At 52.6% G+C, this 25712-nt stretch overlaps 10 protein-coding genes across 10 annotated transcripts; 5 read left to right on the plus strand and 5 right to left on the minus strand.

Annotated features, from left to right (window-relative positions):
• The first annotated feature begins 630 nt into the window (after window positions 1-630).
• BJX67DRAFT_343041 (glycoside hydrolase family 27 protein) lies at window positions 631-2288 on the plus strand. Its single transcript, XM_071028109.1, has 2 exons — window positions 631-1201; window positions 1275-2288. Exons 1-2 carry the CDS (start codon window positions 651-653, stop codon window positions 2131-2133), a joined length of 1410 nt encoding a protein of 469 aa, XP_070889887.1. The 5' UTR covers window positions 631-650; the 3' UTR covers window positions 2134-2288.
• Window positions 2289-4568: 2280 nt separating this feature from the next.
• On the plus strand, window positions 4569-5072 carry BJX67DRAFT_210382 (uncharacterized protein). The gene is made up of 4 exons (XM_071025575.1): window positions 4569-4637; window positions 4694-4750; window positions 4810-4891; window positions 4950-5072. The coding sequence occupies exons 1-4, from the start codon at window positions 4635-4637 to the stop codon at window positions 4982-4984; spliced, it is 177 nt and encodes a 58-aa protein (XP_070889888.1). The 5' UTR covers window positions 4569-4634; the 3' UTR covers window positions 4985-5072.
• On the minus strand, window positions 5073-7862 carry BJX67DRAFT_210386 (GcvT family protein). Its single transcript, XM_071025576.1, has one exon. It carries the CDS (start codon window positions 7740-7742, stop codon window positions 5160-5162), a length of 2583 nt encoding a protein of 860 aa, XP_070889889.1. The 5' UTR covers window positions 7743-7862; the 3' UTR covers window positions 5073-5159.
• A 1064-nt stretch (window positions 7863-8926) lies between these two features.
• Window positions 8927-11677, minus strand: BJX67DRAFT_210393 (putative C6 transcription factor). The gene is made up of 6 exons (XM_071025578.1): window positions 11439-11677; window positions 11282-11387; window positions 11174-11229; window positions 10698-11119; window positions 9735-10648; window positions 8927-9682 (listed from the first exon to the last, which is right to left on the minus strand). The coding sequence occupies exons 1-6, from the start codon at window positions 11498-11500 to the stop codon at window positions 9080-9082; spliced, it is 2163 nt and encodes a 720-aa protein (XP_070889890.1). The 5' UTR covers window positions 11501-11677; the 3' UTR covers window positions 8927-9079.
• A 373-nt stretch (window positions 11678-12050) lies between these two features.
• BJX67DRAFT_369843 (uncharacterized protein) lies at window positions 12051-13933 on the plus strand (the record flags this gene model as incomplete). Its single annotated transcript, XM_071030827.1, has 6 exons — window positions 12051-12078; window positions 12530-12719; window positions 12750-12835; window positions 12871-13059; window positions 13113-13138; window positions 13184-13933. 6 exons carry the CDS (start codon window positions 12051-12053, stop codon window positions 13931-13933), a joined length of 1269 nt encoding a protein of 422 aa, XP_070889891.1.
• Window positions 13934-15178: 1245 nt separating this feature from the next.
• On the plus strand, window positions 15179-15617 carry BJX67DRAFT_343049 (uncharacterized protein). The gene is made up of 2 exons (XM_071028110.1): window positions 15179-15409; window positions 15462-15617. Exons 1-2 carry the CDS (start codon window positions 15248-15250, stop codon window positions 15465-15467), a joined length of 168 nt encoding a protein of 55 aa, XP_070889892.1. The 5' UTR covers window positions 15179-15247; the 3' UTR covers window positions 15468-15617.
• Window positions 15618-17977: 2360 nt separating this feature from the next.
• Window positions 17978-18430, minus strand: BJX67DRAFT_210446 (uncharacterized protein). The gene has a single exon (XM_071025579.1). It carries the CDS (start codon window positions 18337-18339, stop codon window positions 18103-18105), a length of 237 nt encoding a protein of 78 aa, XP_070889893.1. The 5' UTR covers window positions 18340-18430; the 3' UTR covers window positions 17978-18102.
• Window positions 18431-18512: 82 nt separating this feature from the next.
• BJX67DRAFT_210551 (uncharacterized protein) lies at window positions 18513-21179 on the minus strand. The gene is made up of 6 exons (XM_071025581.1): window positions 20212-21179; window positions 20122-20153; window positions 19838-20049; window positions 19184-19779; window positions 18908-19102; window positions 18513-18821 (listed from the first exon to the last, which is right to left on the minus strand). The coding sequence occupies exons 1-6, from the start codon at window positions 20485-20487 to the stop codon at window positions 18585-18587; spliced, it is 1548 nt and encodes a 515-aa protein (XP_070889894.1). The 5' UTR covers window positions 20488-21179; the 3' UTR covers window positions 18513-18584.
• Window positions 21180-21536: 357 nt separating this feature from the next.
• BJX67DRAFT_377540 (kinase-like domain-containing protein) lies at window positions 21537-24460 on the minus strand (the record flags this gene model as incomplete). Its single annotated transcript, XM_071032133.1, has 2 exons — window positions 21537-23816; window positions 23879-24460. 2 exons carry the CDS (start codon window positions 24458-24460, stop codon window positions 21537-21539), a joined length of 2862 nt encoding a protein of 953 aa, XP_070889895.1.
• A 30-nt stretch (window positions 24461-24490) lies between these two features.
• Window positions 24491-25465, plus strand: BJX67DRAFT_210585 (uncharacterized protein). The gene is made up of 2 exons (XM_071025583.1): window positions 24491-24649; window positions 24709-25465. The coding sequence occupies exons 1-2, from the start codon at window positions 24635-24637 to the stop codon at window positions 25342-25344; spliced, it is 651 nt and encodes a 216-aa protein (XP_070889896.1). The 5' UTR covers window positions 24491-24634; the 3' UTR covers window positions 25345-25465.
• Window positions 25466-25712: the final 247 nt, after the last annotated feature.

The following is a 25712-nucleotide window of genomic DNA, read 5'->3' on the forward strand; positions in this document are numbered from 1 at the left end:
TAGCCGAGATTTCAGCCAAATGATTGCGCGGGGCAACAATGAACGGGCCAGGTTCGTTGTATTGGGACTGGTATCGCATCTTATGTATTGACAAGGCTGTCGATCGTGTTTGTTCAGAGGCGCACTTATGTGGTGGCCTGTGCGGCTGACATGCAGGGGTTCGTTGGCAAGTACCAAGGCTCCGGGTGAACAAACAAATACTAGCCTCGAGGGAACTCTTGGTAAAGCCGCCGGCTCCCCATAATCCACATAGGAACGGAGCTGGCCAGCATGCGGTCTATCCGGCACATTCATCCGACTGATGTCGACAGGTCCAGACTCATGTTGCCTGATACAAGGCCCACGTAGTTTCTGCATGGGGTCAGGCTCCCCAACTTTACGCATGCTTATTTATCTAGCGGTGTCTGTTGTGGATGCTCATCAGCAATGATGAGGTGAGAGTGAGTAACTGGCTTCCGTCACGCTGCACTAGCGCTGGAGGCCCCAGTCGGGGCGAGGTTTGACGATCATGGCGCTGAACTCTCGGGTTTCTAACGGCCGTAAGATTATTGGTTGGCATGAAATTGAGCATAAAGGGAGCGAAGACCAATCGCTAAGAGAGACATATTGTCGTTCTTCCCAGATTTTCTTTTCATTTCATACGTCTCGCAATGGCACCCTTACAAATCTGCCTCCTGGCCACCATGGCGATGATGGTCATGGCGGCTCCCCCGCTGCAAGTCATTTCCTACGACCAAACCGTCGGCGGATTCAACTCAGCCGCGCGAGGCTGGAACTCTTTCGGCCTGCAGGCGAACCCCAACGCCGCCCCGAGCTTCTCCTTCAATCAGGCCAGTGTCCAAACACAGTGCGACGTGCTGGCGTCGAACCTCGCCGCAGGCAAGTACACGTACTGTAGCCTGGATTCAGGGTGGTCTGTGGACTTTAATGGTGATGGCTACGGCCGTATCATCCCTAATACCGACAAATTCAGCGATCTTCCTGGTCTCGCCAGTCACCTACATAGTAAGGGGCTCGAGCTGGGCGTCTATGTTGTCCCCGGGGCTTTTCTCGCGGACCTCGACAAGACGATATACGGTACCAATACGACCATCGGCTCCGTCTGTTCTGGCGACGAGGGCCTCGCACGGTGCGTTTTCGACTACACGCAGCCGGCGGTCCAGACGTGGCATGACTCGGTCGTGAATCAATTTACAGAGTGGTATGTTAAATGACACTACATCTACCCTTTTTTCTTCTTTTCTTCCAGTGAATAATGTGGAGTACATGATTAGGGGCGTCGACTTCATCAAACTCGACTTCATCACCCCGGGCTCCCCCAACAACGGCCAAAATCTCCCGGCAGACCAAAGCGCCTCTGTCGTGGCATTCCGCAAGGCAATCGTGCAAAGCGGCCGGCAGATGCGCCTCGATATCTCGTGGAAGCTAGACCGAAGCGCGACGTCCTTCAGGATCTGGAACGCGAACGCCGATTCCATGCGCACGGACCAGGATCTCAACAATTATAACCAGAATACACTCGTTGCATGGGGGACTGTCCAGCGCGCACTTGAGAATTACCGGCAGTGGATTGTGGCGGGTCTTCAGGTCTTCGGCGAGACGCTGAATGTCCGGCCTGATCTGGATAGTCTCTTCGTTGGGAATGGCGAGTCTGTGTCCGGGGTTACGGAGGCGCAGAGGCAGACGCTCATGACGCATTGGATTGGGGCTGGGGCGAACTTGATTACCGGGTCCGATCTCACGAATCTCGACTCTGTCGGGGTTGGCCTCCTCACCAACGCCGAGGCGCTGCGCGTTGCAGATTTCACGGCTCGGTATCCCATGCAGCCGCGCAATCCGGGCTCCGGGGATCAAGACCCGCAGCAACTGCAGGCATGGATTGCGGGACCGTCTGTGGATGGCGAGGCTGTGGTTGTGCTTGCTAATTATGGCCCTGATCAGGGAGATGGGGGGTATGGAACTTCGCTGTCTGGGGAGCAGACGGTCAGCGTGTCGTTCGAGGACTTGGGGATGTCGGGGGAGTATACTGTGTATGATGTGTGGGCGGATAAAAACATCACCGTCTCGGATGGTGCGATTTCGTATGATTTGGATGAGGGGGCAAGCGCACTTCTGTATCTGACTCCTAGTTGAGGCTGTTTCTGGGTAAATATGTCAGTGGATGTTGTGCTGGACAAGAACCCTAAATAGTTAGATATGTAGATTGCTGTTCTGACGTGTATACTGTTGCTGGATGGCAGAGTGAATGTATAATGGTTAGAAATCAAGTGTATGGGGCAAATGTTAAGGGAAAGGCTTATACGTTCCCAGTGCGTTCACACGGGACAGGGAATTGTCTATCCTTTGTCTAACTATCTTCCCTAAGAAGGCATGGAGCGTCATTTTTCTAAAGATGAAGGCTACCTGCAGACGTCCTATGAGCTGAGATGAAATGCGTCTAGGCTCTCTTTGCTGGCCAGGGAGTGCAAACATCAAGAATTCTGTGCAATTGCATTGATAATCTCTGACACATCGCAGGTGGAGGTGCCTCACTAGCTGCAGCCTGCCTCCGAGTTGGGGAAAACTCGACAGCTCTGATAGCCAAAACCCTCGTAAGCTCTTACTCATGCCCATGATCCGTCGTTCCCGAGGGGTGCTGCATGACTGAAAGCTAATTAATCCTAGTCTTGGAGCCCCCGGCAGCAGTATAAAACCCATATAACCCATCTAACCACAAAGAATTACATGTCAATCACAGCTAAAAGCATACAAATTACAATCCATCTTCTTGAAGGTCTCAAAATGAAGGCCATCTTGTCTTTCATACTCCTACCCTGCCTCTATACCGCCGTGCCCGCCACAGCTATAAGTATAAACCCCGATATCGCGGTGACCAACATCATCAGCATCGTCAATGACACGACCAAGATCGCGCGTGTAAGTCTTGCGGTGCAAATGTTGTCTCACACCCCGTCATAACTAACGCCACCGAAAGGAGAAAGAACTTCTGACCGAGTTCATCGCAAAGGTCGAGGCCAACGAGCCCGGGGTGCGCGAATTCGCGGTCAACTTCGACTCCATCAACAGCCAATATGTCACCTATGAGAGGTGCGAACGCCGAGCTGGACTTGATATACCCGGTGGCTAACTGTTTTCAGGTATGCCTCACAGGAGGATATCGATATTCACCTCAGCACGGCTTATATGGCTGAGCTCCTGGCGGCGGAGGAAGACGAGGGCTTGAAAAGGGCGGAGAATGATGTCCACCGCAACATGACGATTGTTACTCAGTTTATTCGCTGATGGTACCTGCGGGAATGAAGATTTAAGGATATCCTCTCGGAATACTCTCGTTACTTTGTGTTATTGGCAGAGCGAGAAACTGTGGATATGGAGTCGTGAACATCGTGTAATCTGTATCGCATCTTGATGTTGAACACGCCGATGAATGTTTTATCAGCCATGAAGGCATGGTTCTGATCGCCTCATGTGAATACATGCTTAATCAAGCAACAGCCAGTTTCCAGTTTCTCCTTGACCAAGAACCAAAACCCTCTGACTCTGTCTCATGCTGTGGAGCTCATTATGGATTGCTTTGTCACAGCTTCGTCGAGGCCCTCCTGTTTCGATCTTATGCATCTGTCAGCAATTTATAATCGACCAGTCTATCACAGCGAATCTACGATGACCAATGAGACAGAGACGTACGGGTGGGATACACAAGGTGGATGCACTTGAACGTTCCTTAACACCCAAAGCAAATAACCTTAATTAAAAGCATAGTCCACATCGCAGCGTAAAACATCGCAGAAAATGCCACAATATTGGCCCCATCCTAGTCCGTCATCGCTCTGAAAAACTTCAACGCCTCCGCCGCCGACAAGGCACCACTGCCAGGGTACAGGTCTGCGAGACCTCGTGCGATGGGCTGTGCGCGAAATCGACTCTCAGGCCTCAGCCAGGCTGGTGAAGGTTGCATCGCTCAAGAACTGCAGGGACCAAAAACACGTTGTCCTATGGAACTTGTTTTCACGCCCAGGAACGAGTTCAGGCGCTCTCTTCCTCCGAATGATGATGGGAATATTATTACTAAGGACTGACAAAGATCTGCTGTTACGGCGTTCCTTGTCTACAATATGTGAGTGGGGCAGGGCTTGTCCTCTATTACACCTCCCAGAAGAGATTGTGCCAGGCATCTAGGGCGGGTAACAATGATTTGGCGGGGGAGGAAGGTCGGTAGAGCCGCGAGCCATGATTCGGCGCATATCTTAGCAGGGTTGCTGATAAATGTGAGCCCCGACTCTTGTTGCATCATCTCTTCCCTTAATTCAGACAATGGAAAGACTCATTCAGCAAAATCCCAACCAGACTTAAGGATAATCGCGTGTAGCTAACATATATTAACACTACCCGTACCGTCCTGCCACCAAAAGCGGGCCAGGGAGCGAGTCAATGTACCGGTTGAGCTGTCCACGGGGTCCTACTTGCCATTACTTCATATTGCACGGAGGCATGCGGATGTATGTGTACTATCGGAGTACACTGAGGATATCCTCGATGGACCTGATATTGTCATTGGCACGTGGGCAGTGCATTTTCTCCCAACCCAGCCGATCTACGTTAGCCCAAGCTCAACACCTTCAACCTCCATCATCATGGTCAGTCCACGCTCGATTCTTGCGAAGCGAACGCATAAATCTAACCAGTTGTGTAGGCAGAATTTCTCTCCGAGGAGTATATCAGCGAGGTCAGGGAGGTCTTCGCCCTCTTCGTACGTTACCTACCTACCTACCTGCATCCTATCGCAGTACTGATCATACCCCGCCATAGGATAACGATGGAACCGTTAATTCTCGCATCCTCGATGAGATGTTGAAGAGTGCGGATGTTGACGGGGATGGGAGGATTGATTGTGAGTTCCTTGATCCTTGCGGTTTCTGGGTAGCAGGCTGATTTGGGGGTTACTGTAGATGAGAAGTTTGTTAAGATGATGATGCAGGGTTAGTGGTTATGGTCTGTGGCTTGGTTCCTCTGCTTGGTGACCTAGTAATAGGCCATATCACGTATCTCACGAGCGTTTTCTGAATATGGCAAGGTATAGCAGGTACCTATATACATAACAATGGCGTAAATACCAGAAAATCCGGAAGACATCAAAATCATTCAATCGTTCGGACGTGCTACAGAACAGCTCTGACCGGCCGCTGAACCTCCCTCCCTAAACCTCCCTCTCCCTCTCCATCTCCCTCCCCGTACAATCGCCTCGATGCAGGATCATACACCGGCTCCGCCACAACAGTCGCCGCAATCCTCCGCCCAAAGTACTCAATCTCGACACTCGCCCCCTCAACCAACCCCCCAGGGAGCCAGGCATAGACAACCGGCTTGCGGATCGTAAACCCAAACGCGGCACTAGTCACATACCCCACGGCCCTGCGATTGCAATACACAGGCTCCTTCCCCATAACCATGGACCGCCCATCATCAACAGTCAAACAGCGCAGCCGACGCCTCAGCGGCCGTCGCTGCTGTCGTCGCAGTGCACCCTTGCCAACAAAGTCATCCGTTTTAGTTCCGTCCACCGCGAACGCAAGCCCCGCCTCGTAGGGGTCGTGCTCCGTCGTCAGATCCACTCCGTACGTTCTATACCCTTTCTCCAGACGCAGGGCATTGAAGGCCGCCCGGCCGGCGGCGACGAGGCCGTGCGGCTTCCCTGCTTCCGCGAGGGAATGCCACAGTCGACGGCCGTATTCGGCGCTCGTCTGGATCTCCCAGCCGGATTCGCCGACGTAGGACTTTCGGAGGAGGAGGACGGGGATGCCCCTGATGGATGTGGTTTTGGAGTGCATGTAGGGGAGGGATTTGTCGGAGAGGTCCTGGGTGGTTATCGAGCGCATGACGTCGCCTGCGCGCGGGCCCCAGAGTCCGATGCAGCATGTGGCCCCTGTGATGTCGAGGACTTGGACCCAGTTTTTTGGCGTCGTTGTGTGAGGGTGGGATCGAGCTTCGCGGCGCAAGTAGGCCAAGTCTGTTGCTGAGTTTGCGCCGATTTGGTAGGTTGTCTTGTCCAGGCGGGTGAGGAAGATGTCGCTGCGGATGCCGGCGTTGTCGTTGAGGAGGAGCGTGTATACGATTGATCCTGGCCGCGCAGAGACGAGTTCGGCGGTTGTGAGGCGCTGCAGGAGAGACGTCGCCCCCGGCCCAGACACGATGAAGCGATGGAACGACGACATGTCGAACATGGCCACTGCATTCCGCGTCTTCCACGCCTCCGCCGCCACAATCGGCGAGTAAAACCGACTCGACCAGGGATCGCGCTCCACAGGCCGCCAGTGCGCCGGCAGCGACCTGACAAGGCCCGCATTGGCCTCGTACCAGAACGGGCGCTCCCACCCGCCGAGCTCCATGAAGAACGCGCCGAGATGCACCTGCTCGGCGTAGAACGGGCTCGTGCGCAGAGAGCGCGGCGACTCACGCGGCTGCAGCGGGTGGATGATATCGTAGATCTCGACGAAGTTCTGCTGCGACGTCTCGGAGACGTACTCCCGGTTCAGCTGGACGTCCTCGAAGCGCGAGAGCTCGCACTCGGAGACGTCGACGGCCGACCAGCCCTGCGTGAGGATCTCGGCCATGGCCCTTGCGACGCCGGCGGAGTGCGTCACCCACACGGCTTCGGCGACGTAGAAGCCGTCGAGGTTGGGCGCTTGGCCGATCAGAGGGCCGCCGTCTGGTGTGAAGGAGAAGATCCCGTTGAAGCCGTCGTCGACGCCACCCCCCTGCAAGGAGGGTAGAAGGCGCTGCGACTCCTGCCATGCTGGCTGGAAATCCTCATCGGTGAACTGCAGCCGCGATGGCATGTTCCTCTCGTCCACCTGACTCGGCGTCCGGCCCAGCGACGCAGCTTCGACAGGCATGGGCTTGTGGCCGTAGTATCCGATCCCGTAGCGGTCGCCGTGTTCGCGGTAGTATAGATCGTGGTCCTGGTGTCGCAGGATCGGGAATGACGCGTTCAGCCCGTTCGGTCGAGCATTCACCGCGCGGTCAGTGAGTTCTGGTATCGGCGTCGTCTTCGCATACTGATGCGCCAGGGGGAGCAAGGGGATCTCGACACCGGCCATGGCTCCGATCTCGACGCCCCAGAACCCGGCGCACGAGACGACGATGTCAGCTGCGATTGTGCCCTTCGCTGTCCTAACACCTGTTACTCGGCCATCCGCCTGCTCGATCCCAGTCACCGCAGTATGGCCCAGATATCGCACTCCAGCGTCGCGAGTGCGCTCGATAAGAAGCTGGGTGGCGCGCGCCGCCAGCGCAAGTCCATCGCTGGGGATGTGAAGTCCACCCAGGACGATATCCCGATTGAGCAGCGGATACATAGCCAGACATTCCTCCGCCGACACCAGCCGCGCATCAACGCCCCAGGATCCCGCGTATCCAAGCTTGCGCTTCAACTCCTCGACGCGCTCGGGGGTCGTCGCGACCTCCAGGCCCCCGACTTGGTTGAAGCAGCTGCCGCCGCCCTCCCTGTCCTTCATAGACAGGAGTTTCTCCACAGTATACTGCGCGAACCGCGTCATCGTCTTGGACGGACTCGTCTGGAAGACGAGCCCGGGGGCATGCGACGTCGAGCCGCCCGGTAGGTCGAGCGGTCCTTGCTCGACGACTGTGACGTCCGTCCATCCTCGACTGAGCAGCTCGTCGGCGAGATTTGTGCCTACGATCCCGGCGCCGATGATCACGACGCGCTGAGGCTGGGTGGTCATCTCGTCGTTTGAAGCTGGGATAGCGAGACGCTCACAAGAGAACACATACAATGCAATACAATTCTATAACAATCTCATCGCATCGCAAAGGTAGATAGTGAATACTAGACTCCCCTCCCTCTCCACCCCTCACCGGCCCCGTCCCCGGCCCGTCCGTCCGTGTGGCTGCATCACGCAACCTCTCCAACTCCAACGCCCCAGGACCGTCGGTTCCCGAACCGATCCCTCTCCTCCTCACCTCCAGAAACGCAAAAGCTTATCGCTCGTCAAAGAGACGGGTGACCGGGCGCGAACCGACCCCGCACAGGGCCGGCCAGCGGGTCTGGGCTGGGCCGGGCTGGGCCTACTGGGCAGCTCCACGCCTATGCCTATTTAGGGCATCGGGTCCGGGCTTCCTCTTCGGCTGTGCTACGTGGGAGTGGTCCACGGGACAAACTGTCCTTTGTTTCTAAGAATACCCTGAGGAGCTGGCAAGAATGGATTGGATTGGATTCCCGCTTATCTTGGACGGGAGAGACTGACTACTCGACTCTAGATTCCTGCAGATAGAGAAGAATGAAAGGATATCCTCCACTCATGCATAGACGTCCAAACCCGCAAGGCACGTCATGAGAGCTGCATCCCTACAACCTCTCTCGAAGTCTCTCGAAGAAACCTCGACGGGAGTCCGATTGCGGCATAATTTCCCCTGCTCTGCTGCACATGGCATGGCCTGGCGTGGGAGGGCCTACCTACCTAGCTCTTACGACGCCTTGAGCTACGAAGTTGTCTCTTACCTTCATTTATTGGGCAGTGGTATCGTAGACGCGGACAGCTCAAAGTCACCTACCAGGTGGAATGGATCGTCGCGGTCGCACACAGGATCCAGGCATGCGCTGCATTTCGGGCGGTCGCTACCGTTGATTCCTAGATATAGTCAACATGGCTCTATTTCGGATTGGGGTGCGTTGGGGACTGCGTTGGAATTTGCAATGGGTATGCTGATAAACTGTTCTGCGTGGCCGGTGTTCGTGTTAGGGCTATCGAGATGAGTTGGTCTGAGGGCTATCGGCAGGTGTGGCGCATGGATTGGCATTGTCTTGCATAGGGTGTCGTGACATACGGCACCGGGCAGGGCAGATGGCTGTCTGGCAGTTGGCGCATTGGATCGGTCGAGTCGCTATGGGGGACGGTGAGCGTTGACACCGTCGCGTCGCAGTCATCGAGGTCTGGGTAGGCTAGCGCTAACCGGCGGTCTCCCTCAGCACCCACTAGGCATGCGAGTGGAGACGGGAACATAATCCGCAATCTGCTATAGTCAAAGACACGCGGGCACAAAACAAACGAGTAGACCATTTCTATAAATTGCCCAGATTCCACCACGCCGAGCCCTCCACCTCCCCAAGCCCAAGGACGGCCGTCGCCGACCCCGGCCCGTGATTCTGATTCTGGTTCTGATACTCTACCTCATCCATGTTCCCGCCGAAGGGGCCGGAGTCCGCCCAAAGCCACGGCGTATTCAGCATCAGGCTGTCGACGGGGGCCACGAGCGCGTTGTCGCGCAGCGAGGTCGACGACGAGCCCGTCCGCAGGGACTCTGCTGCTGCTGCTGCGGTTGTCGTTGTCGTTGTTGTTGTGGGACTCCGGTATAGCGGCATGGGGACGGCCTGTCCGCCGTCTGCGGTGTTGACGCTTACCTCTGGGGAGGCTGTGACGATTATGTCGAGGGTTGAGAGGTCGGCTGCGCCGAGGGTTGCGGAGGTTGGTGCGAGTGATGGGTGGAGGAGGGATTCGCCTCCTTGTCCTGAGGACGAGGATGATGATGAGGAGTCGGCGACGTTGAATTGGAGGATATCCCAGACTAGCGGGATGTTGAGGTGGATTTTTGAGGGAACCCAGTCGTCTAGGTCGACGATATCGGAGCCCGAGGCGATGCGGGTGAGTTCGTCGAGTTTGCGGCTCTACGTCTGTTAGCATGGGGGGGAATTAGAGAGGTTGATGCTGGGTGCATACGAGGACCTCGCAGGCTCGGGAGAACGGGACAAAAGCGCGGAGGAAGTCGCTGCATTTCGCAAAGTCTGCGCGCGACTTGTACTTCAGACGGGGGTCGTCGGCGCAGCAGAAGTACAGCTGCACGCTGGCGGCGATGGCAGCAACGTGCGCGAAGAAAGGGTCTGCCAGGCGGACGTTCTTCTCAGAGATCATATCAATCAGCCGCACAATCCACGTAGCGTGCAACAGAACCAACTCTGAGGACCGCCGCCAGAAGCTGTTCGGGATCGCGAGGTTAGGATTATGCTGCGAAGCCATGATATAGAGGAATGGGTGGTTCAAGACGGTGAGGATGGCGTGGTACATGAACTGCAGCTTCACCCAGGGGACCCAGTAGGCGCGGTTCATGGCGAGTTCTTCCGCGGTGCGTCGGTAGAACTGCACATGGTCGTAGCGGTGGCAGAGGGGGGTGTTGTTTTCGATCTCGGTCAGGTCCGACAGCACGACGGAGTACATCGACTCGTGTCGCCAGGGCTCGGTGAGTCTGTTGCTGGCGCAGTCGGCCACGTATGCGCGGACTTTGCTCCACACCCAGCCGAAATGGATGGACATGCTCCAGATGCCTGTGTCGTCGGGCGAGGAGCAGCCGACGGCGTCCCGGGGCACGGGAGGGGGCGCCGACGCGGTGTTTCTTTCCTGGTCTCTGTGGCCGCAGTTAGAGAGGTAACGGGGTCTCCATGTGCCGGTCGGAGTGCTCAAGAGGCCAGTCTGTCGGCCATACGACTGCTCGAGCAGCTGGAGGCTCCAGAAGAGCCGCTTCTTGCGCTCTGTCTGTCGGTCCTCACGTGTATACGCTGCGTCTGTGTCTAGCATGGCAGCGCGACAGAGCTGCAGGGCAAGCCCGAGATGGAATCGGCCAAGTTGTAGCTGGCCATCTACGAATGTCAACGTCTGCTACCATCATTCAAAATCACAGTCACGCACCGATAAAAGACGAGTAGGCCAGTAAGCAAAGACTCTCGATTGTCGCCAGCTCGACGGTCCCGTTCGCAATCCGGAGCATAATCAAGCTCTTCGCGGTGTCCGCATAGCGCTGTCCATCCTCCGCGTCGCGCGAAAACCGTATCGTCAGCGCGAGAATGCTGCATAGTAGCTCCTCCGGCTGGGCCTCTAGATTCCCGAGCTCCTTAATATTCAGACACCAAACAGGCTGTCGATGGCAGCACTCCAGATACAGATCGATCGCCCGCGCCACAGCAAGCGACGAGAGCTGGGGACTGGCATCGCCCAGCCCGAAGACAGAGGGGAACCCGCTGTCTTGCGGGTAGTTCAGCTCTTGTGCTGCAGTCGAGTAATCGGTCACTTCGTCGAGGACCTGTTGCTCTTGCTGCGTTGGTTGTCGGGTTCTACGGTCAGTTAGTACATGGGATCGATATGTCTCGTCGGGAGTGGCGGCATACGCAGTTCCTCGCAGGATTTGGTTCACTTTCTCCTCGAGTTCGGCGAGTCGGTCGTTCTACAGATGTAAGTTCAAGTCATCGTTAATTGATGCGCTCCGGAGGCTGTACCCTTGGTCCACTCGTCGAGCTGGCTGCCGCGTACGAGCACTGCTGGTTCAGCCGGACGCAGCACGAACAAGCCGGTTTCTCGCCGGGGCACCGTGTCTTCTTCCTCCTGCTGCCGTCAGTAAATAAAGAAAAGTTGGGAGGTACATATTGTACGTACCTGCAGTTGATACAGGCATGGTTCGAACGCAGACGCCGACGCGTCCCCTCAGTCGGGGTCATCCTCCACAAAGACTGCAGAGAAATACAGTATTTACAGTTTCCTCTCGAGCGATGAGATTCCAGTGAACAAGAAAGTCTGCGGATGATCCGCGACCAGAAGATGCTTCTTAGGCGCTAGAATGGAGCTGGAGCAATCGCAGCCAGGCTGTCAGGACGGCGCTGAATGAGGGATGGATGGATGGATGCATTGAGATGACGGCAGCTGACCTCCTGCGGGGTTCAGGCTCGATTCAGGATCAATTCACCGAGTCTGGCAAGTGGCCTGTTCATGCACTTTGCCTGTCTAAGTTAGGGCCGTCGTGGTCCATGGCTCCGTGGGCCGCTCCAAGAACGAAACTTTCTGGAGTTGGGGCATGGCCAATCAAGGGAAGAGGAACAGAATGAAGCAATGCTCGACCACTGTTTCAACCACGCAACCACAAATAGCTCTTGACAAGAAAGAGAAAGGCAACCAAGACATATCGGACGCCTGTTGGTGGAATGATCTTTATACCTGTGGCTGGGTCAACACGACTATTCAAAATGGGCTGGGCACAGTTATGCTCTGCGAATGCTTCCTGATGATTTTATGGTCACCAGTGAGTATGGACGATACTTGAGTGCTTGAGAACGGATACTGTACTGTTAGTATATTCACTTACAAAGGTCACGCCCCAATCAGAAATGCAGGTAGCAAACAACTTGCATACAGGGATGATATTGATTGTTTTATATGATGCTGACTTATCCACACGAAGAGCTACGTATTCTCATGCATGAGATCGTTGCCATCCTCAGAATCAAATAAATCGTCCGAATCCATCGCGTTCTGCTCATCTTGCCACGAGGCAAGTGCCAGGATATGGGGTCCATGTGTCTATCCGCTCGGATAATCCTCTCGCCGAACTCGTGAGACGCGTTGGGGATATGGGCACTCATCCACCTGGGAATAAGGTCTAACTAACCCCGAAACAGGGTCTTGACACGCAGCTGCCCGCATACACCTATCTGACATTTGCTGGACTTGCTGTGCCATGTATCCTCACGCAGGCTTTCTCCGCCTCCACCAGGAATTAGAGTCCAAATGGGTTGACAAAGTGAATGAAGCCCGGCTTAACGGTCGCCTTTGCTCTTGGGTGTCAACTTTTCACCCCTGCAAGCTCTCGTGCCGGATAGAAGGGGGTTTCTTGAACGGATCATATAATCTATGTCAGAGATATATCTTTGATGATGGAACATCGTTGGTGTTGCGCCTGCCGCGAGTCTCAAGCTTGAGTCCAGTATACGCTGATGAGAACCCACTTGGGCTAGGCCCTTTTCTACTTATGGGCTTTACTCATGGCATAAGACTTAGCAGTCTGTTTACTGATGATCAGTCTGGACTGCTGAAGAGAACCTTCATGATAACGACATAGAGCATGTCTATAGACAAATGGCCAGGTTCATGTTGGAGCTCTTCCAAATAAACTTCGACAAAATCAGCGGCATTCCAACACCACAAACTGGATTCCCTGCGCCAATACGTCCTTTGACGCGGAAATCTCATGGAATCCTCCATGAAGGGGGAGTCGATGTATTCGGTACGTTTATGAAGCCCATACAAATAAATGTCCGGTAGAGTAACCAGTTATAGGTGATCGGAACCAAGGATTTGCCTCAGTCACTGAGTATTTTCATTATCTTCTACATCAAGATTACTAGTAGCTCAACGGCCAGCCAAATTCAGCTCTTGGATGGCATAGCGCCTGTGAAGCACACGCATCTCTAGAGGTCTTAAAGTCCTTATTACCAGACCTCGTTGAGCCAAATTATAACCACGGCCCTTTCAAGCTAATCTGCGATGATTTCGGTCTCGGAAACCTGATTGTGAGGAGTCGGGATGACCTCACCGTTGTCGGGGTTGTGGATCTTGAGTGGGTGTATGCAGGTCCAGCACAATTATTTGCTTCAGGACCATGGTGGCTCCTAGACGATCGGCCAATAAATGAAGCATGGGATTATCACAATGGACATCCTCCTCGTGTTGCCAGCAGGTATATGAGACGCCTTGAAATGTTCACAACGGTGCTCAAAGAAGAGGAGGCAAACATGCTAGGAAACGAAAAGAAAGAGCTCTCAACACTCATTGAATGGTCTAAAACCACAGGGGCTATGTGGCCCCATATGATACTATCTGCGGGCTTTTTCGACTGTCTATTGTTTCCATGTGGCCAGTTGCAAAGGCATTACGGCTTTTGGTGGTGGCTGGATATGTTGAAAGGTTTTGAAGACCGAGAGGAGGTTAAAAAATTTGCACAACGCAAGGAGCTCGATTTAACCCGATACGACATGCAAGTCGACCAGATTGAGGAGCTCAAATTTTTAGTGGAGTGTGGGAAACTGACAAGTGAGGATTTTGCTGCTCAGACTCGGTCGGTTCTTGCGCGCAAGCCTGATGATGATGCGAATGCTTGAGGGAAATGGATTAGATTGGCGGGAAATGGGTCAATGGTGCAGTGCCTCCCTTGCTATTGAATACTCTGGTGACATGCACGTTTCTTCGAATTATGGCCATAGAAATGAATGTCTTCCCCGGCATACCACCACCGCATCGAGGGGTTTTCGGGCTGAGGAAGACACAGCAAGAATGGCTATAGCTGGTGCATTCATCCACCGTGGTCGTTCCCTAACCCTCATCAGGGAGCAGTTGGTCGCACCACTTTTGCAGTTTCCCGCGTCTGCTCTCTTCTTCGGTCGGCTCGTTGCCGATGACGACCCTGTCCTCACGCCACAGGACCCCGGTCCGCACGACCCTGATCGCTGCGGCCGCTACGATAACTAAACTCCATGGAGTCTGGCCCTAGTCTGGCTCGGAGAACGGCCGATCAAGTAACTAAAGGGTAACAAAAAGGAGACGGACTGCATTAATCATGGGCTGCTACGAGAGCTAGGTTGCCTGTATATCAAGTTTGGCCAGGGCTGCAGATGAGTGGTTTGAGGTTACTGGGTACTTTTTGTTGTTAATCAAGCTTACATGGAAGGGATGATCCTTTATACAAGAAATAGTTGAACCATAGTCAGCGTGTGATTCCACGCTGAGGAGTTGCTTGCTGTAATTAGCATCTTGTTCTTGCCTGCATTATGTAATGCAATAGACGCATGTTAACAGAAATAGTCTCGAAGCTGGACCATCACCGTCACAGCAAAACAAATAGGATGGAGAGCAACGGAACTATATCAGCCTTTAGGTACACCACTTGCTGGTTATGACCATTATTTGCATGGTATGCTTTATTATAAGATTTCTGGGCCTTGGTGATGATAATAGAAGGTGTAAAACGTGAGGTGCACGCTAGAGTAGGATTTAGATTATGCAATCTTTTTTTAATATATCAGCACCATTCTTGGATTGGTAAGCCACTGGCAAATTTTATCGACTTAATCAAAGCTAAAGATCTGAACCTGGGTGGATGGTAGGATAAATTCTTCTGACTTAAGGCTGGAGTCAATGTCAATCATTAGTGTCTATATATGCTGTATGGTAAACTCTACCCACCTCCTGGGGGCTGCTATTGCGTTATTGTGGAGTTCAGCGTATTTGTTACAGCAGACCAGGTTATATTTTACTTAACATGTTTTCATGTAATGTCAGAGCTCGGATGAACGTCTTCATGGATCTAAGGACGTGGTAAATACTATTGAAGCGCATGGTTCGCCCACATCAGAATCAGTCCGGCCAACAAAACGAAAAAGCAAGCCACGTTTCATACAATTCCCCAGTCCTTGTAAATGGCCTTAGAGACCACAACAAAAATGAAAAATAATGACGCGGTTAAGGGTATAATAGCGTTCCGTGCACTAAAGTCCCAGCCCTCTGTAATCAGCAGGGCGTGGAACGGAATTTCGCTGAGATCTGGAACATGCCAGTCATCAATCTTCTTTAGCAGATCACTGTTGCTAGCGTTAGCCTTTGATCATATCAAGTACGGCTTGTGTCTCTTACCTATGACTATACACCAACTTCTCTCCTTTAAGAAGGTTGTTTGCCTTCGCAACACTTCCATTTGAAAAGGCCTGGGTCAGCAACGGTCGCCTTGTGAGGTGTAGTAGCTGACGTCGTGATTTATAGAGGCTCTTTTCAGGGCATTCTACGTCATCCACATCAAACTTCTTTTCTAGAGGTCTAGTACATACGACCATAGGGTGTGGAAAACAGGGCTTCCCGTCCGCTCAGCCGTACTTAAATCACACGCCGGCTGGTTAGTAGTATGGTGGGTGACCACATGCGAATCCCAGGCTGTTGTATGTTTTTCTTTTTTTTCTTTCTTTTGCCTTCTTTTTACCTTTTCGGTTTTTGGGATCATCTCCAAGATTGCAGGAATCGACCTTGTTCCAGCTATGGACTTTGAGATTGGGCATATCAATCTCGCAGTCTGATAGGCAATCCACTGTACCTGTTGATGAATCGTATTGGCATAGGACTACCTGTGGGTAGTAGTTTGTAATGTAATTTTCAAGTTCAATCCTCTTCCTTGCTGTCTCAGCATTCTGGTCTAAGCCGAGGTACTGAACTTCAGATATTGTTCCCCCGAGGCGTACGGATTCGTATCCTGCTATCATAACCTAGTTCACAGAGAAGCAGAGTGAGCAGTGATACATCTGTTATTTATATGAAGACATACCTCGACATTATTCACTTGCTGCACTCCGTAGAGGGGGATGTATCTTCTCCAATGACCTCTGCGTGCATACCATGCAGTTTGGATACTTTCCCAGATATTCACTTCGACCGCTTCATGGCGGATATTTATGGGAATAATGTGGCAGCGTTCCTTGTCTCCCCAGCAGAGCAGAAGCACATTGTTTGTGCTCTCTGCAAATAATGGGCTAAGTATTTGTTGTATCTCCCGTTTTCGATTGCCATGTGATATCCGTCGGGTGTCGATAACTTCCCGTTGCCAGGGAGAGATGGATCTTTCTCTGCGACCATCTTCTGTAATCTGTTCGTTGATCCCGTCTCCAGTTAAGGATCACTTGATTGTGCTCTCCATCGATAGCGACGACTTAGCACATAAGCAGGCTGGGGCTGTAGAGGAATATTTTGCTCTCGTGGAGCAGCCGCAACGGGGTCTACATTAGACAGGGGTAGCGTAGGGGTTGCGGAACGCAAAAATGAGAATAGCGTATCCAGCCGCAAAAGGACCAAATTATCACGCCATAATTGAGGAGCATCGTGAATCAGCAAAGAGTTATCTGGCGCAGAAGGGCTTTCCTCGTCGTTAACGCCCGCGTGTCCTGACCGGATTGGAGCTGCCTGAATGGCACTCATCTTGATATAGGAAAGACAACGCTAAAGTTCCCAGATGGGAGAAGTTCAGGGAGGTATTCAGGAAGTGTATATATATCATCTTTCCAACAAGTACACAAGGCTGAACTGTCCTCTACAAGATGACATCAAAGTACAAGGCGAACACATCGGCTAGCGCTTATGCGCATGGATGCCTTAATGTTAGCCTTGCAGAAGCCAACTCGTTCCAGCCCGTCCAGGGCTACTTCATGCACCTACAATCACACTACAGCCAAAGCGTAGCCGCCTCCAAATCGATGTGGGTTGACCGTTAGAATGGAGGGCGAACAGCCGACGTGGCTGTCGTGTGTTTGCCCGTATCGTTCCTTGGAACTTCTGCTGCTGGAGACCAGCCGGCTCCTTTTCCATTCAAGTCGTCTGAGGGTGTCCTAACTGTCTGTAAAATAAAAACCATACATAAAGCGTCAATTAAAAAGCTGCAACTAATCCGTAGTAAAAATAGGAAGAAAGCAAGCCAGACCAGAGGTCGGTCAATGATACAGGAAAGGATAGCAAGACAACAGTGACCGCATCAATTATATACGTTAGTGACGATAAAAAAGCTGTTGTTCATCCTCTACCAGGGTTATCCATCGAAAAGTTAACATTTCATCGAGGGTATTCAAGAGCAATTTGAGAGTTGGCCGTCATTTCATCTTCCAAATTCTGGCCCCACTGCGCAGTGGACGCATCGTCATCTTGTTGATGCTGATTCACCGAGGCAGCCACAGAGGTTCTTTTGTGACCATCATCGAGCTGGGAGTAAGCAAACAAGGACCCTCCATCGATTGTCGGCACCCGTTGACCAGTAGCAGCTTGATCATCGGCCCGTAGTGGCCCAAAGGGAGCAAACTTGTCCTCCGGATCGCTATAGGCAACGCGACTTGTAGTCTGGATGTAGGGATGCAGTCTGGTCTTCATATTGTAAACGGCGAGCCCAAACTCAATAATCGGCTCCCAAGATTTTGCGTTATATTGTGGGGCCAGATTGGCCTGATCCTCTTCATCTATGCGGGAGAGGGCGGACTGCCCTAAGATGCCGGCCTCATCCTGGACGGCTTCAGATAGGCCTTTCGAAATATTCCCAAATATTAAATCCGCCACCACTGATTCCAGAAGGCATAGGCAGCGATGGCTTGAATACGATTCCAAGCCATCCTGACGTTCGTTCTGCGATGCGGGTCAGCCTAGGCGTCAAGGTGAGCCGAAGTAATGTAGAACGGACATCGCGGGACACCATCCTGTGACTGCAGATCAGCACACATCCCAGACCGACAACGCTTGCGATCATCCATGACTATCTGCCTTGTCTCAAGTAGTCATGCATGTTATCCCGCTCCTTTTTGGTGGAGGTCCGCGCATAACAGGCGTCTGTGATGCAGCTCACTACATACGATGCCCTCCTCCCCCCACCTTGTCGAGAACGGGGGCAGTATGTCTCCGGCGCCGCGCAAATGGTCTCGTAATTTAGAGCCAGCACCATTCTTGCAACCCGTTGCCCTACTGGGTCACTAATACGGTTGGTAGAGAGCATAGTATAGTAGGTAGCCGCCGCTTCCACCCCTGCCCACTTCTCAGGTAAACCCAGAGCATGCAGGCCTTGAGACACTCTTGCACACCAGGACTTCAAGTGAGGTCCCAAAACCGCACGTGGATCAGGATCGATCAATTTTGTACTCAGTCTCAAGACGTTGCCTAGGTCTGATCCCTACGAAATGCATACGGCCTTATTCCTAGTTTTGATATACAACTGTTATTGATACTCCCCCACCCAACGAGTCAACATACACTAAGCAAACTCTTCTCCCGTTTGGACCCTAACCGCGGCTCCAGGGTGTCCTCCCTTTCCTCCACATGCTTCCACCAAGACGAAAGAGCCACCGTAAACCCGGCAAGAATGACGGTTACCAGCACGGCAATCCATACCTCTCGATGGACTCGTAAAACAGCCAAGTCCCGACCCGCATCATCCGCATTGACGTTCTCGAACCAAACGAGAGTTGTGCTGAAGAATGACTAGTGCTGATCAGAATCATGTTTGTTTTCGTTCTAAAAAAAAAGTATCAGGGGAGAAAGAACGCATAGGAGCAGCCATAACATACCAAAACGAGATTTGCAGGCAGGTAATAGACCGCGACAACAGTGGCGATGCGCATCGTGCGGGACTCCTGCCGGGCCTGGTCCGCGAGCGAGACAATGGCGCGCGTCTCAATGGTGTTTGTTTGGGTGAGTTGGGTGAGGGTTATGCCGTTGTTCTGGATGAGCTCTTGGCTGTTGAATTTGAGGATATCTTCGTACTAGATTGAGGTTGAGATGAAGTTGTTAGTTAGGCCACGATGCTATAGGAGATCCACAAATTTGGGAAGACACTTCCTTACGAGGGATCTAATATCGTCGGAACATCTTAGCAGCTTCTGCGTCGTGTGAAGGTAATTCCTTAACTCCCCAGCCAAGTTCTGCAGCTCCCGCTGGAAGTCGTCATGGATTTGTAAAGCGAGGTTGGCTTTCCTAGCCATCACGTCCGCATGACTCCCAAGGGTCGCGATAGTACTCAAGCTATTTTCTAGTATCGCAGCAGCGTGATGCAACTTGCGTCGCAGCAAGTGAATAGCCTGCTTGGACGAAAAATCCACCTGGAACTCGCCGTAGCGTTTGGCGATCGCGACCTCTTCATCAAGGCCTTTCAGCTTATCACCAATATAGTTGAGATACCCTCTCCACCCGGCCATGCTAGCGGCGAGGTACTCGAGATGTGGATTCATGGGATGTCCTGCAGTCGGGATGTGCATCTCGCTTCCGTCGGTTCCTGATTGCTTTATGGCTGGGGTAAATGCAGTCGGGGGCTGGATTATGAGCCAGCTTGATTCTTTCGAAAGGGAAGCGTATGTTTGATGAATAGCCGACTGTCGACATGACCATGGATCCTCAAGATCGCGTCCGTGTCTTTCATAAAAGCGGATATTGTAGCATACATCTATTATGCATGAAGGTCAACACGGTCTCAGTGAAGACCAGGAAGAGTCGAGACTGACCACAGGTCCCGTCTTCTTCGTTGCTGTTTCCACTGCTGTTTGGGAACCGGCTATAACAAGCCATGTAATCCTCGTCGGTATAGCTGCGCTTTCGTCCGAGTCCCAGGACGAGTTTTAGGAAGTGAGGGGACGTGCGTGTGGCTGCACATATAGCGTGGAACATGGCGTATGTGATATTCATTCGGCTCCATGAGTTTGTGCGACGGATGATACTTGGGACGATTTATTCGTACTGCCCCGAGAAGGGAGGTTGCCCATGGGATCCATGGATGGGGGGTACTTACAATGTCCTTGAACATCCGACTCGAGACGGTCGCTAATCGTGATCAGTAAGGCCAGGACGAATTATTTCCGAGAGGTAGAGTATAGCTTACATTGAGGATCGAAGTCACTTCCTCTAGGTTTGACGCGGTATACTCTACCACTTGCCCTCTCTCGAGGTAATCCACCCCTGTCGTTTCATTACTAGGGGTGGGAATGACATCGACAACTCTAACCTTGCAGGCTTGACTGTCAGGGAAGAATAGATCCGGTAATTTCGAATTAAAGTCGGCGGTGATCGCCCCCAGTCCATGCTCAAAAAAATAGCTACCGGAAGTGCTGGGATGCGGCCCTGGCGGAGGATTAACGGAAGGGTCTGGAGCTCGCATTATTGAAGCTCTTCCTATTTTCCCTTACTCGAGCGATTGGGAGAAACTGGCCAGGGGTGAATTGTGAAAGACTCGCCAAAGAAAAAGCAAGAAGGGTGAGAAAGATGGTGTGCCCACTATGTCCCAAGCTGCACAGCGACCATTTTGTCGTGGGGCAGTGCATGCAATGCAGCCTCGCATTCGGGGCGCATACATTCATTCTTCCGGCCAGCTGCGCAAGGATATGTCTTCGTCAAAGATATAATCTCAAGCCGTATTACTCCTCCCCAGGCTGTGCTGGTCTGCCTTGTAAATCCCACTCACTGCATTCTCATTGTCTTTTCTGCCCCCCATCAACACAACGATCAATAACCCCCAACATGCCAGAAATCACTCGAGTCGAGGCTCGCTATGTTGTCAAGTCGCTGCTAGCGACGCTACTGCTAAACTTATTCGGGGATCAGAGTAATTATAGCGTCAAGGTAGGCTCCAAAATCATCTCTGAATTCCGGGTCTTTTCGACGCCAGATTTAACTTGTGGCTTTGCCTTTAGAGTCAGGGAGACTTGATTGAGATAGTAGCGCCACGGAAACTCACCGAGGTATCATCCACACCTCAGAATGTTGCAAGTTCTTTACATGTCGAGTTTAATCGAGGTGATGCCCGATACTGAGAGTTTTAGGCTGAAATCGATAGCGTTACCGATACGAATTAAGCGGAGGGATGTGTGTGTTAGGCAATAATCTCACCATCATTCTTGCTTCAAGGGACCGTTAGGAGGAGTGCGAGGGGAATTTGTTGGGCTACTGATCGGTTCATGCAATCATGCGTTGTCTGTACCCACTCATGGAAGTCCTTTACAGCCCTGAAGTAGATCGAATCATCAGGCTCGGCCGCTGTTCGCCACTCTTGAGGTCGGGCTGGGCGGACTCCCCGGTCTGCATCCCTCAGTGAGAAAACAAAACTCCATTAAAGAAGAGATCGGACACAGTGGATAGGGCTCGAAGTCTATTGGTGAAGCCTCTTAGGCTTTAAAGATTTGGTGGTCTAGCTATAATACCAGTTCAATCTCATTCAGCATTTTCCACGAAGCGCGCCCGTAAACGACTGACGACTTGCTCCTGGAAGGTGAGGAGCACGGCCTTGTCTCTTGACTCTTGAGCCTCGGATGTCCCGGTATCAGCCTCGATGCACCACTTGACAGCCTTGTAAAATTCCCTTCCCATGCACTGCTTCAGGAGCGGAACCCGATTGGTTAAGAGGCTTTGACGGCGCTGTTCGTAAGACATATTCTGATATTTGGATGAATTGACGAGCTGATTCAGCGGCTGCCAGAAACCAATCTCCATCAGAACGATCCCTAGGCTATAGTAATCGAACTCGTGCCGGTACCCGAAGCGCTCCTTTATGTACCACGGATGCTGATAGTCCTTCGAGCTCGAATCTGTGAGCCCGGTCGTGAATGTGTTGTGCTCGTCAGAGCGACTGTGGTTGAATCCAACCAGGAACGGTTCACGGATGGAATGCTTCTGGGTACCTTTCTCCGAAAAGAACACAATATTAGAAGAAGTCAACCCCTTGTGGAACCAACCGACCGTGTGTAGCTCGAGAAGTGAGGTGGCAAGCAAAGTCGCTAAATCGAACTTGTCATCCAGGTCTGGCGATCGGCTCAGTCTATCTGCACTTGCTTTGATAATATCGAACAGGCTGACTGGTTCGAAACTGTCCGAGGATGCTGAAGCGCTGGGAATGTCAAAGAGGAGCCCGAACGCCACTCTGGTTGGATCATGGAAGAAGCCACAGCAATCGAGTGTTCGCAGCGATGGCGGTTTCTCCTGCGATAGGAGCTCAGCAAGCCTCGCGGTACGCCTGTACAGTTGCACCTGAACTTCTTCGTCTGTGCCGTGTCGCCCATATCCTCTCCACTCCACCCAGACTGAACGACTCTTTTGATCCGGGCCCGTGAACTGCGCTATGTGATGCTGACCGAATCGCTGGCCCAACAGGACATGGCTCAATTCCACCCTCATCTCGTCGGAATTTGAGACAGACCCGCTGTCAAGAAGCTTGTTGATATGCCTAATAGTTGCGCGCATCCGAATTTCCTCGTCTAGAATCAAGCCCATTTCCGTGCTTTCAGATGGCTGGAAAATCTCATCATCCCTTTCAGCCACGGTAAGGTTGAAGTACTCGTGAAATACCTGTCGATCAGCTCGCCCCAAAAAAAGGTATAGGTCGTTGTTGAGCCTGAGAAGCTGAGACATGGTCACTCTTTGTGTCCTGTCCGTTGAGGTCCTTGACTCCAGCTCCCTGCGCAAAGCGAATAAGCCATCGAGGATGGCGTCGAATTGAGACATGGTACGGCTCTGGGCAGAACGCGGCTGAACCGCATCTTCCACGTTCATGATGCCGACTGCATATCTCCACGATTCAAACTTGACGGCTTCAAGATATAGATCGATCGAATCAGCGGTAGCTCTTATGCGGCTAAATAGATTCTGGACAGTGATGGCGACGGCGCATAGGGCGGCGCGACGGAGAAGCAACGTAACTTCGCTTGCATTCGGTCGTTTCGACTGGTCCATCTGGAGAAGCTTCCAAGCAATGAGGACAAGTAAAAGACATGTTGGGATAGACGAATCTTGTAGCTTTGTGAGCCAATCCTCCACGGCCGCGCTGGGGCCTGTTCCTTGATGAAAGGAATAGAGCTCAAACCCGCGGATTTTATACCTCCTGGCCTCCCGGAATGCCCCAACTCCGCTACATCCGAGCGCCATATACGTGGCAACTTCTGCAATGATGCAGCCGAATGACCAAATGTCACTCGACCTATGAACGGTACCTGCGTGGAACATGTTCTCCCAATCCTCACATTCGGGCGCCAGATAGTCATCGGTTGTCGGTTTAAAAGGCGTTGCCGAGTTTTCTGCGGGCGATTTGAAAGTCGATAGGCCAAAATCAGCAAGGATGAAGTTGGGTCCGGTTACGAGGATATTGCGTGGGCGCAGGTCGTGGTGACATCCGATCATGCTCAAGTCGATCTTGTGCTCCGTGTACTCATGGACCTGCTCGATGGCTGAGAATAGCCGAGCAAGCGCGATCACGAACACTTCATCAGACGCATAAGGCACAGAACGCGGGGCTGAGAGGAGTCCAGCAAGGTTGCCATCGGTGGCCATCTCGAACAGAAGATTGTGCTTGCCATTGTAAGTGTACGAGCCGAGCAGCGCTACAATATTGGGATGGTTTAAGCGGCTGAGAATCGCGAGATTCTTGAGCTCTCTGCGGTGGCTGACGACTGACCGGCTGGCCGACGGATTGCGATCGAGTTTGAATTCCTTCCTGGCAAACTGGGTCGAGCGTGAGTCGCAGCGTCCACCCGTTCCACTGCGCGTTCCCAGACAGGACTTACAACTCGAGGAAAGAGCGTGTCCTCTCCCTGATGATCCGGATCCAGCGTGACTTCGTACACTTGACCAAAGCTCCCATGTCCAATTTCCTCATCCTTGACAAAGGGCATGACCAGATTGTCTGCAAGATTTCTGTGGAGAGTCCCGTGGAAGAAAGTGGGAGCCGCGAATTCCCACTGTCGCTCGTGGAAGTCGCCTGCTTCGTCCTCGGACAGTCGGATATCCCCAGTCAGAACGTCATGTCTGAACGGAAGCTTTTCGTCCTGCAGCTCATTGGCCTCGATGAAATTCGACACTCGAGCCTCAAGGCCGAGGACCACCAGGATTCCGAAGATCTTCTTCCCCTGCTGAGAAATTCGCTGCACAATCTCATCCCGCTGGTATGGAGGCGCTTCCACCAGCACCTGTCGAATCAAATCATCGGTTGCAACCTGAAGGAACAGCGCCTCGGGAACATACCAGTAGCGTGAAGCATTTCGGCGACGGATTTCCTTGATCTTGGATCTCAACTCGCTCATGGTCAAGTCCTTTTCATCCCGCGGCCCTTTGTACAGAGAGAGATCAACTTTTCCAACGCGCCTCATCGGGATGGCCAGACGGCGGCCACGTCAGCATGTTTACTTTAGCAGTTTTGCTAAGAGGAGGGGGAGGGTTGGGCGCACAAGGCTCTGCGGGGCACGAAGATAACCTCGCCGCTGCCAGGGAAGCAGCTGGTCAACAAATCCATCCGCAGTCACCACCCGTTTTCTGGCGGCGTCATGTCATCATTCCAGGTAGGCTCTCTCAGCCTTGGCTTTATATGGTAGGACAGTCAGATTTAATCTCATTCCAGACGAGCACCTTCGACAAGCCGCGGCTGTTCTTCAGCACCTACACTGGTCTTGAGGACACCTCGGCAGCCGCGGATATCAATATCATTACCTTCCTCACGCTGCTGCAGAAGGCAAAGATTCCAATCTTGCCGCTAACATGGCAGTCGAGTCGACAGCTACTCGGCCGAGGCGCAACCAGCCAGGTCAACCAGTCCCTGGTGGACATAGAGACGAGCTTTGCTTTCAAGCGAGTGGCAGAGAAAGACCGACTCGAGAAGACCGACCAGGAAATCTTTCGTCGGTTAATCAACGAAGTCTATATGCTTCGTCACAAAGCTGTCGTCAACCACCCCAATATCCTCGAGCTGCAGGGGATATGCTGGGATGTTCCGCTGAAAAACAAGCACCCTGCTCCCGAGCGTGCAGAGCCGGGGTTCCTGGACACAGACAAGGTCTGGCCCGTGCTAGTCTTTCAGAAAGCACACTTTGAGGATCTGTACACTTTTGCACAGCGGCCGATCGGACAAGCGCTCGGAGTCCCAGAACGCTGGAAAATTTGTCTGGATATCGGCACGGCGATGGCACACATGCAATCTCACTGTATGATTCCTCGTTGTCCTTGCGCAACCAACACTCACATCTCTGTGTCAAGATAGATGTTATACACGGAGATATCAAGCCGGAGAATATCCTCATCTTCAAAGGCAAGGATGGCGCCTTTACTGCCAAGGTCGCCGACTTTGGCTTCTCAATCTGGGACGGCTACGACAGTGCAAGTGTCTCGGTCCCACAGTCGTGGCCATGGTACGCGCCTGAGACCAACGAATACCCCCAGCTATCTTACTCGGAAGCGATCAAAACCGACGTTTTCTCCTACGGCTTACTCTGTCTGTGGTTCATGTTCGAAAAGCATTTATCATCCGCTGTGCTTCCAGCGGAGGCAGGCAGTTTGTCGGGGACTTCACCCTCGTCGCTAAGACTTCTTGATCATCTGAAGAGAAACAACGCCTTGGTATTGTACGCG

This window comes from Aspergillus lucknowensis, assembly GCF_044049455.1.
Source record: "Aspergillus lucknowensis strain CBS 449.75 chromosome Unknown BJX67scaffold_4, whole genome shotgun sequence".
Classification (NCBI taxonomy): Eukaryota; Fungi; Ascomycota; class Eurotiomycetes; order Eurotiales; family Aspergillaceae; genus Aspergillus; species Aspergillus lucknowensis.

Coding starts and splice junctions, on each gene's coding strand:
- BJX67DRAFT_343049 (XM_071028110.1), top strand. CDS start 15,248: ATGGCCTTAGAGACCACAACAAAAATGAAAAATAATGACGCGGTTAAG.
- BJX67DRAFT_210393 (XM_071025578.1), bottom strand. CDS start 11,500: ATGACCCCGACTGAGGGGACGCGTCGGCGTCTGCGTTCGAACCATGCC. Junction 11,388..11,438: donor CATGCCTGTATCAACTGCAG/GTACGTACAATA, acceptor TGACGGCAGCAG/GAGGAAGAAGACACGGTGCC. Junction 11,230..11,281: donor GCTCGACGAGTGGACCAAGG/GTACAGCCTCCG, acceptor TTACATCTGTAG/AACGACCGACTCGCCGAACT.
- BJX67DRAFT_343041 (XM_071028109.1), top strand. CDS start 651: ATGGCACCCTTACAAATCTGCCTCCTGGCCACCATGGCGATGATGGTC. Junction 1,202..1,274: donor GTGAATCAATTTACAGAGTG/GTATGTTAAATG, acceptor GTACATGATTAG/GGGCGTCGACTTCATCAAAC.
- BJX67DRAFT_210446 (XM_071025579.1), bottom strand. CDS start 18,339: ATGCTCTCTACCAACCGTATTAGTGACCCAGTAGGGCAACGGGTTGCA.
- BJX67DRAFT_210551 (XM_071025581.1), bottom strand. CDS start 20,487: ATGCGAGCTCCAGACCCTTCCGTTAATCCTCCGCCAGGGCCGCATCCC. Junction 19,103..19,183: donor CCGACGATATTAGATCCCTC/GTAAGGAAGTGT, acceptor ACCTCAATCTAG/TACGAAGATATCCTCAAATT. Junction 18,822..18,907: donor TGCCTGCAAATCTCGTTTTG/GTATGTTATGGC, acceptor GATCAGCACTAG/TCATTCTTCAGCACAACTCT.
- BJX67DRAFT_210386 (XM_071025576.1), bottom strand. CDS start 7,742: ATGACCACCCAGCCTCAGCGCGTCGTGATCATCGGCGCCGGGATCGTA.
- BJX67DRAFT_210382 (XM_071025575.1), top strand. Junction 4,751..4,809: donor GGGAGGTCTTCGCCCTCTTC/GTACGTTACCTA, acceptor ACCCCGCCATAG/GATAACGATGGAACCGTTAA. Junction 4,892..4,949: donor CGGGGATGGGAGGATTGATT/GTGAGTTCCTTG, acceptor GGGTTACTGTAG/ATGAGAAGTTTGTTAAGATG.